Raw genomic sequence first — 10,393 nt, forward strand, 5'->3', positions numbered from 1 at the left:
AGAGACTGCAATGACAATATACGGTTAAAAAGGAGTTACATTTTGGTCATTTCTCACCTAAAACACAACTGGTTCACTTCAGAAGACATTGATTTTTGGATGGATTACTTTTATGTTGACATTATCTCCTTTTTAGAGCTTTGGAACTTTTGGAGTTCTGGTCACCATTTACTTGCATTGAATGGAACTACTGAGCTGAGATATTATTCAAAAAATAATTAGTGTTCAACAGAAGAAAAAAGTCATACATAACTGGGATGACATGTAGGTTAAGTAAATAATGATAGAAATGCCTTTTTTTTTTTTTAGGAAAATATCCCTTTAACTTACCACCAAAAGTGTGTTTGTAAAGGTAAACTGCATTGGAAAAACAAAAAGTGGAAGAGATAAAATGGGGGTTTTGAAAAAAAGGATCAGCTCGACTATCCTGTGTGAGTGTTCATTTTATATTTTACAGACAGTGTTCCTTTAAAAGCCAGCACCTGGAAGTCCCGTTAGATGTGCATATAAAATCCCACATGATTAATAGTATATGAGGCAGGGCTGGGTTGGGGGGTACCAACATGTGGACCACAGAACTCCTCCTCTTCAAGCTCACGTTACACTCCATAAACTTGCTACTCTTTCCCACCTAGGCATTTAAAAAGGAGGAGGGATCACTTGTCAGGAATGTCTCAGAACTGTGAAAACCGCTAGTAGAGCTGAGAGTGGATGTAGTGGCCTTAAAGCCAAATAAGAGATTGAGTGTGAGCTGATGTGTTACAACAGAGCTGATCACAAGATACGCTTTCAGAGAGAGAGAGTGTCAGTGTAGAAAGGCCACCGCTGAAAGGTTTTTGATACTTCCGTATTGAGGTAAACCTGACTGCAATCTGCAAAAGTTGGACTTTGAGGTGTTGATGTGCAAGTAAGACCACATGCTGAAGTGGATATTTCTCACATTGACTTGCACCAGACCCAAACAGCTGCATCTCTGAGGACAACTTGGCTTCATACTGAGTGTGTGTGTGTAAGACCCCAGCTGTGTGCTCTTCGGCATGGATCAACCAGCAAGCAGTTGCATGCGGACCCCTCACACAGGCAGTGCACTCTGGGGCTGTGTTAGGACCCCTCACTCTGGAGGTTCTGGAGCAGGGCTGCAGACATACCAGCAGGCCCCTTTTTCCCTGCACCAGAAGCACAATTTCCTGGCCTACACAGACTTCTCCAGCTCTTGCCTGGTGCCGGCACCACACGCATACCCACGCGAGGAGAGACTGTACCCAGAGACGCACGGAGGGTACCAAAGGTCAGCGTGGCAGTTCCCTCCCTGTGAACCACGAGGTGGAGGTCAGGAGCCGTGCCAGGCAGCAGCAGAAGCAGTGGAAGCCGGTGTAGTGGCTGAAATGGACAGTGCGGGGGGAGACAGGCTGCCTGGAGCAGTCACTTCATGTCTAGAGGAAGAGTATTCCCCTCAAAGTGTGGCAGCGGTCAAAACAGAGAAAAAAAGTTCCAAGCGGAAAAGAGAAATCACAGGTGAGTCATTTTACGGTAGTTTAGGGTCGAGTGGATGACATATGAGGTGAGGGATGTAGTGATTCACTCTGACTAATGATTTGATTGACTTTGATTATTTGAAAAATAAAATGGATTAAAACCTTTAACTTGAAAACAACAAAAATGTTAGGAGTTTTTAATGCATTGTGATGACAGTACATTTCTTATTGAATCATTTAAATGAGTATATAGCTCATTAAGCACATGCATAATCACTAAGATCATGATTATGTGACATTTAATTATGACTTTAATTAGCAACATTCTTTTCAACGTTCATTCTAGTTCTTTTCAGGACAGAACAAACTACTTACTGATGTAAAATATATTATATTTAAAATTAGACATAGCAAACATGTACATGGTGGATTACCCCTTAACACATTATTCCATGCATATTATTCTGAAGTTGTTTCCTTCAATTGTTTGAAACTTTTTGGTGAAGTTCAGCATTGTAACCTTTGCTATTGTTTTCAAATCATTTGATTGACAGATTTAAAACTCAGAAACATCTGACACACTTTCTCAAACCAGACCTGATTTTTCAAAACATCCATTTTAATTCTGATGATGGATCTAAAAGATTTATATAATTTAAAATTGAAGTAAATACAAATAATGGATGTCATGAATGGAGTAGGAAAGTGAAGCTATATGTCTAAAGGATAGATGCGCAGAAACTGAAATCTGCATCTTCTGTATCCAGTATCACAGGCTTTAAAAAGGGAAATAATGGATATATTTAAACCTTTTCATTGTTGAAGTAAACTTTACAGTGCATACTGCTGTAGAGTTATATGAATCTTACTATAAGGTTTTATGCTCATCTATTGTCAAAAAGAAAATACATATATATAGTTCATATTATATAATTCATAGTGAAGTGAAGTTCATTTCCACCCATTCTAAAGTCTCTAACAGAATTTGGCTTTGTTTTAGATATTACAGTTATTGTTAATGATGCCCAGAAATGATTAAATCAACATAATAACTCTAGTAATGAGTGCTCTGAATACTTCCAATTTCACACTATTCTGAGAGGAGGAAAAGTGAACCCCAGTGTTTGTGGCACATCTGGTGCAGGCATTAATTTAATCTCTGAGACTTACTGAGGAAGCTGAGACAGCTTTGCTTTTCTGGGATCAGGGGAAATTTCCTGAAGATATTTACATTTTCTTAATAGTGCTCGAGATGCTTTATATAACATTGACAAAAACAGCCAGACAAGTTTCATTCTGAGACAATCGTGAGTGGTGTTTAAAAATTAGTATCTCAAATCTATCATCAGGCCCTACAACAATGCATCCAGGCCTCATAGTCTAATGTGGGGAATAAATATACCCTTTCCCTCTCTCTGAGTTACCTTAATGTATCCTTCCATCACTTGCGGTCGAAACAAGCCAGACCACGTCTGTAATATAACTTGCCTGCTATCCCACTTCTACATTCTTATCCATTGACATTTTCCTATAGTTAGCAGTAACAGGATCTCTGCAGAACATTTGACTGGAGAAAAATTGTATCATGAAAATATTCATTGCTAAGACTGAGTTTTAAGTGTACATTAATATGATTTGAGCGCACAATTTTGTTTTTCATGAAATGTGTTGTTAAAGGTAGAGTGATACAAGGTGTGAAGGTTTTGGCGAGGATGTGATAATCAAATCTGGTAGTGATTAAGTTTTCACTAGGTTTGTACCTAAAATGACAAGCAGGCACTCAATGATTGCATAAAATTGTAAACAGATGTGATATTCGCTCCCAAAATAAATTCTACATCATGGAGAATCTGCTCATCGTTATTCTTTTAATTACATCACAAAGTCTGAAGTTCACTTCAGTTTAGAGAACTGTTATTGTGTTGGGATATGTAGATAAGACAAAGAACTAGATAATATGAAATGAGTACACCCACTTGTATTTATTTATTTCAATTCCAATGATAATTGTGGCGATAAAAGGAAAATGTAGAAATTGTCTTTGTAAAACAGTTAGTTTCATTCAATTAAATAGTAAGCATGGAAGTATTTTCGGCTTAAGTGTCACTCAAATGACCACTATTTTCTAGTTCTATTTATATATTTTTGGTCAGCAGTCTTTTAAAGATTTAAGAATCTGTATGTGCTGGATGTTTACAAACAAGTTTACAACATGTTCCCTTTTAAGTAACAAATAACGGATATAAAATGAAGCTTAACCATCAACTCATTATAACTTCATGAGTTGGACAAATTACTTAAGTGCTTTCTACATAAAATGGCAAATGCCAAACAGACACCCCACTGAGGGGACAAGTTGCTCCCTAAAAGTTTATGGGCTTTTGCTGGGGAATTTTATTGGAGTCTGTTTTTGGGAGGCACACACACAGAGTGCCAGGTATTTCTCCCCAACCTGCCACCACCTTTTCCTTTAGTACCCTCGGCAGTGCATTTAAATGAACGGTACTTTAATGATGATAATAATCTGCCTTCTTAAAAGAACAGAGGCCAAAGGTTGCCATGTGCGAGAAAGCATTTTGCTCTGTTACTAGCAAACTGCCTCACTTTCCCACTCACATCTGGTGGTGTGACTCCAGTCCATTTCACAGTCTGGCCAGGATCTTGCAAAGATGAAGCACAAATTTGTACATTGACAAATCGAAGTAATTTTCGAGAAATTGCATCAGGGTTCATTTGGTGTTGCCAGTTCTACTGTATGGCACAAATGTTAATTGAGTTCACAAGGTTGGAACAACTAATTAAGCTGACACAATTTACAGACATTATTTCAAACATCTTGACTCATAAAGGTATATTTCACCCCCCCAAAAAATGAAAAACCTGTCATCGTTTACTCACCCTCATTTTGTTCCAAACCTGTATGACTTTCTTCCATGAAATGAAAAAGGAGGTGTTAGGCAGAATGTTAGCCTAAGTCAACATTCACTTGCAATGCATGGGGGGGAAAAAAGATGAGTAAGTGTGTGAGTAAATGACAGAATTGTAATTTTTGGTTGAATAATCCTTTAATAGTATTGCACATTTAGAAACCAATAGAAGGTACTTTTATGCCTTTTGAATTTTCTTCTCTTCAACAACTACATTTTCCTGTTGTGATATGGATTGTCAGATCATTTTGAATTACAGTGTCAGTGAACATAGAGATCAGAGGACCCTACACACACACACACACACACACACACACACACACTACAGCTAGACCCATGCAATCCTTTGTTCTTCTGTTAGCGGATTTCACAATGTTCCGGTGCATTCCTTGCTAACTTGAGTCCTCTGTGGTCAGTTTCTTGTGCCCACAACAACCCCCAGACTTCCAGAATGCTTTAACTGGGGCTCAAACTCTGATCTGCCCTGAGCCCTGTGCAAATATGTGGCCCACAAAACTGCTTGTAACCAATGTTATAATGCAGAGAGAGTTTTAAACCTAACATGCATGAAAACATATGCAGCTCCTGGGGGACATGAAAATCCCTGTTGCAAAGAGTTTATTCTTTTATGCAAAATAATTGAATTAAATATGATTTTGTTAACACTTTACAATAATGCAAAAGTTAACATGAATTGAAAATGAACAATCGTTTTAAAAAATGTATTAATCTTTTTTTAAAAAGATTTAAATGATCTTTTAAATTTAAGTCACTTTTCATTTCTACACCCTAATATATGTTTAAGGTTGAAAGTTGCACACATTTACATTAGTAAATGCATTATAAACTAACAATGTACAACCAACATTAATAAATGCTGTAAAAACATTGTTCTTTTTTAGTTCATGATACCTAATGCATTTACTAATATTATATGTAATGCATAGAACCTTTTTGGTGTTATCTAGATTTATTTACATGATATAACTTCCTTGGGTTTTCAGTGCCACAGATCACAAAACTAACACTGAGCCTCTTTCCTTTTGTGTCCTCCAGAGATTCAGGATTCAGACTTCAAGCCTGACTCAAACTGCAAAGCTAGAAAGGAACGAACAGCCTTTACCAAGGAACAACTCCGGGAGCTGGAGGCTGAGTTCACCCATCACAACTACTTGACCCGCCTGCGGCGCTACGAGATTGCTGTTAACCTTGACCTCACTGAGAGACAGGTACAATGGATATATTTATATGATGGCATTATTGTCTTGAAATAGCAGGTCTTTGTAAAGGGAGATACTCATTCATCAAGTATGAATTAAGTCTGTCTGAAATATGATTGACCGATTGCGTGAAAAATTTGCCGAAAGGTAGAGCCATCTTCTCATCACTTTCTTATTTTTCCTTCAGCAATTTCGGACTAAACTTTTTTTTTTTTTTTGTTAAACACAGACCACAACTAGCTTGGTCCTTGATGGTTTTCCCAGGCCTGAGGCCCAAGCACATGCCAGATCCCAGCTCAACTCTGGGCTTTTCCTGAATCCCTTTGCAACTCTTTCTTCACATTTTCCGATGCATCCTACATATCTTGGCTGCCTGCCACCCTTTGCTTTCATTATGAGTGGCAGACAGATTCAGTCGAGAAATAGCATGTAAAAATAGTGTGGGAACAGATGGTCCATGTCCCTGTGTTTCCATGGGGAGTGCAGAGAGGGATGCACAAGGGTCACAGACTTGTGGTCCTCAGAGTTTTAACTGTCAGAAATAATGTCCAAAATCTTTTGATTTGCTGGCTGCAAAAGATTTTTCAATCATTCATGTGAGAGTGCACAATTTATTCTCAAAATCACTTCCAGGCAGTTTTATTGTATTGATTATCATTATTATCTTTTATTTATTTTTTGCAGTTTTACAATTATACACCACAATAATAAAGAGTATACAACAATGACAGACTCCCCCAATTTTAAAAAGGAATAGTGTATTTCAGAGAGAGAGAGAAAAAAATAGCAATAATAAAATATATACAGAATACAGAATATAATAGCCATTGGGCATCTTCAGGAAAGTCCCACAGGGAATTGTTTTTCAGTGCATGTCATATGTAAGTTTTGTTGAAGGCAAAATATTAGTAGCCTAATATTAGAGTCGATCTCAAAGTATATGCATCACGTTACCAACTTCCACTTTACATTTAAAAAATATAGTATATAGATTTTGTGTGGGTAAACTGCTGTGCATTGAGAAGTCATGTGAATATTGATTATAACTGTTATTCACAGGTGAAAGTGTGGTTTCAAAACAGACGAATGAAGTGGAAGAGAGTAAAAGGAGGACAGCCTGCATCTCCTCGTGACCTGGAAGCAGATGAGATGGACTCTGCTGCTTCTCCAAGCTCAGATTAACTAGAGGTTTATTCATATTTACAGTCACCCAGGCTCACCCAAGCTATACGCATGATGTCCAATTTTTCACTAGTTTCTCTACATATCCCGTTACACTGCTTCATGGACAAAAGTTTTCATGCTTCCTCTTGCTCCCCTGGCTCAGATGACTAATTATCAACAGAACTTGAATGGTTTGGAAGCACCATCCAGTTTCATTCATGAACAGATTGAGTGAAATCAGAGACCTCTAAAACCCCAATTATTCACGTGTAAAAACAATTTATATTAACTGTTCAAGCCCTGGTTTAATAGCTTTGACCTCCAGCCATGACGGCATGATGTAGGTCTGTTGTTGGAATGGGTTCACACTGATCAGAACCACCTGTGAAGCTTCACAGGCAGACTCAGGATCACGTCAAACCACCAAAGCCTCGATATCACATCTTTTTTTTACCCTAAACTGTGCTATCAAGTTTCTATTAGAATATACCTTTTTCCTTTGAGTGATGCATCTTTTTTTGTACCTTTCTTTTTACATGAAATTGATCAAACATATGTTGCATATAAAAATAAGAAAACAATAATTAATAAATATTTTAAAACAGAAGAACTGTTATTTTTTTGGTGGGGGGGGGTTCTTAAATTTTGAATGGAGGAACATAAACAAACACTTATAGCTACACTATATTGGATGTAATACATTAAACATCATGAACAAAATGAACAATTATAAAAATTATTTTATAAAACCGATAGTTCCGACTCTAAATTCTGACTGGTTGAGCTTTTTCTTTTTCCATTGTAAAAAGTTGTGACAAGTTGTTATGTTGCTTGGCACAAACTGTTACAGGTATGGCAATGGTAATGTTGTTTCTGAATGTCATTTAAAACTAATTTAAGGCAGAGTCTATTTGCACTTAGTGTAAAAAGCAACAAAAAGAGTCTTCTTTGCACTAAGTGCAATTAGTGGCAGATACTATTACACCCCTGTTAGAGTATAGGGGCATCACTGCAGCATTTATATTGTGTTTATTTAGAGTCCCAGAGACACCAACCCCTGCTCCTAGAACTAACCCTTACCTTCCTTTACAAAAATGAATCATGGTTTTTCTACAGTAACTATATACCACCATGGTATTTTGTAGTAAAATCATATTAACCACAAAATTAAACATGCTTTTTATATTAACACATTACAACATCATGGTCAACTGCTTCAATACTATGGTTTCTACCAAAATACATGGTTACTACAATATTACTACAGTAAAACCATGGTTAATTTTATCCGGATCAAATGTGTATGACTTTCTTTCTTCAGCAGAACACAAACAAATATTTTTTTTTTTGCATGTTGAGTTCAAACTGCCTCTCACGTGACATAAGCGTGTAAGCCTCCACTGCATAAATATTAATATGTAGATCCCTTATGATCAATGGTTCCTATGTACAATTATACTGTTTCCACAAAAAAAATAAAATACATTCAAACAGCTCTCCTTGTTGACCGTTCCAAGATGGTGCCACAGTTGACGAATCCAAACCAGCTGAATGAAACCAGCTGATGTATATATTTATACAATCATCTATGTATAAATATCTATGCTACTCTGTTGTAAACAACACTGCACTTCCTTATTTTTTGTATTTCACATGTCAGTTCCCACGTGAACTTGCCAACGCGCTTACGTCACGCAAGAGGCTACGTGACCTCGACCCTCGTGATTTTTAGTAAAAAACTTTTTTAAAATGTACCTATTTCTTACACCTAGAGTTTTGCTTCAGAAGACATTAATTAATCCACTGGAGTCATATGGATCATTTTTCTGATAGCTATATGTGCTTTTTGGAGCTTCAAAATGTGGCACCCATTCACTTGCATTTTATGGACCTACAGAGCTGAAATATTCTTCCAAAAATCTTTGTGTTTCGCTGAAGAAAGACAGTCATACAGATCTCGTATGGTATGAGGGTGAGTAAATGATGAGTTTTTTGGTGAACTATTACTTTAACTCACTAAACGGCTAACCCTTTAACCATTTAACGTCTCTGCCCTATAGCGAAACATTTAAATATGCTCAACTGCATTTGACCAGCAGTTGATCCCAAAGAAATGTGTCATGGCTGTCCTGAGCTTGGTCTCCTCAATGGTGGGCAGAGTAGTGTAAATAGCCTTTTATCATATTGCTGTTAAAAAATAGGAACTCAGTCTACAACACAATACAATCAATTCAGGGTGAGTTAAAACAAATGTTTTGATTACATGTGACTTATATGACTGCATTTGGAATATATTTATGATTCATGAGGGGTTGTGGATTCATAACTGTCATTAAGCATAATGATAATCTTCCAGAGTGCCCTTTTACCTCTGAACCTCATAGTGCTGAACTGTTGAAAGTTCAACGTTGGGTTCAACTACGCACTTGGCCCTAAAGTTTTAACGGAAGCATCTGGATGTGGACAAAAATCTATTTGAACCTGACCAGAACTCAGACAGGCCCACGCAGGGGCCCATCACACCAGAAATCTGGAGAGTGACCGCTGGCATAGTGCTGTGGACAGAGGGGCATAATAGGTGGGTTGGAGAGGAGAGATGACTTCTCAAGTACAGGATGCTGTTGTTGCAGGTAGCCAGTCATCCAATTTCCTGCTTCCCAAAGAAAACAGTGGTAAAGCATCCAGGGTCCAGGGACTCACAATGGTGGGCCTATACTCTGGCCAGCCGGCCAGCCATATAAAGACTTGAAAGAGGTGAGTGGCCTGTGAGGTGGACCAGTGCAGGAATAGTTCCATATACATCCAAAAAGGGGGTTAAGTCTCACAGTGCAGCTGACCCTGTACAGCTACAATCTCTCTGAGCCAGTCCTTCATTACGTACCTTGCTTTCCACCATTATGTTCACAATTATTGCTTTTTTAGTAATGACTATGAAAATAAACCATGCATATAAATCTAATTATGATATTAGAGCCCCTAATAAAAGTGCACTGCAGTGGTCCATTTACACCTGTGACATTTACTAAAATAAACACAGTAGGGGATTTATCCTTAAAGACACACACACACTCATGCTCATACACACTACTTAAACAGAACCCTACTGATTTGTTTAATTTTCATAAAAAAAAATAGCATGTTAGGTAATGTGATCTTGAGTACTCACACTCATTTGCCCGGTGACTTCATTTAGACTAGGATTCTAAAATGGAGAGAGGAAATGAGAGACAGAGAGACAGATGGTAGAAAAGTCTGGCCTACTAAACAGGGCGAGCACTCAGAGTTCAGACTGGCAGCAAACCATTATAGACAGAGGACAAAATGGGGCAGTTTCATCATTCTATGGCTCAAAAGGTTTTCCATCATTATGATGATGAATGCAGATTTAACACAGAGACATTCTTGAAATAGCTCATGATTGTAAGCTTTGTGAAAATGACCTTTCTGTAGACAGCAAAACAAAGGCGCACCAAAAACACATTTGTTTTGATATGCATCGACTTCACCCAGGTATTCAGCATTTCTCAACAAAAAAATATAATATGATTGAATTGAACAATATTTTTTATATTGATGCATATACAAAATAGTCACAAAACAGAACATT

The 10,393-nt window shown here is 37.6% G+C and overlaps 1 protein-coding gene across 1 annotated transcript; it reads left to right on the forward strand.

Moving 5' to 3' along the window:
- Positions 1-688: 688 nt before the first annotated feature.
- LOC127627067 (homeobox protein MOX-1-like) lies at positions 689-7,383 on the forward strand. The gene is made up of 3 exons (XM_052103289.1): positions 689-1,515; positions 5,459-5,631; positions 6,682-7,383. Exons 1-3 carry the CDS (start codon positions 1,038-1,040, stop codon positions 6,802-6,804), a joined length of 774 nt encoding a protein of 257 aa, XP_051959249.1. The 5' UTR covers positions 689-1,037; the 3' UTR covers positions 6,805-7,383.
- The last annotated feature ends 3,010 nt before the right edge of the window (positions 7,384-10,393 follow it).

Source organism: Xyrauchen texanus, chromosome 33, assembly GCF_025860055.1.
Source record: "Xyrauchen texanus isolate HMW12.3.18 chromosome 33, RBS_HiC_50CHRs, whole genome shotgun sequence".
Taxonomy (NCBI): Eukaryota; Metazoa; Chordata; class Actinopteri; order Cypriniformes; family Catostomidae; genus Xyrauchen; species Xyrauchen texanus.

What these genes read in the sequence shown, in the direction of transcription:
- LOC127627067 (XM_052103289.1), top strand. Translation starts at nt 1,038, where the DNA reads ATGGATCAACCAGCAAGCAGTTGCATGCGGACCCCTCACACAGGCAGT. An exon ending in GCGGAAAAGAGAAATCACAG is followed by an intron (nt 1,516 to 5,458) that starts GTGAGTCATTTT and finishes TGTGTCCTCCAG; the next exon opens with AGATTCAGGATTCAGACTTC. An exon ending in TTGACCTCACTGAGAGACAG is followed by an intron (nt 5,632 to 6,681) that starts GTACAATGGATA and finishes TGTTATTCACAG; the next exon opens with GTGAAAGTGTGGTTTCAAAA.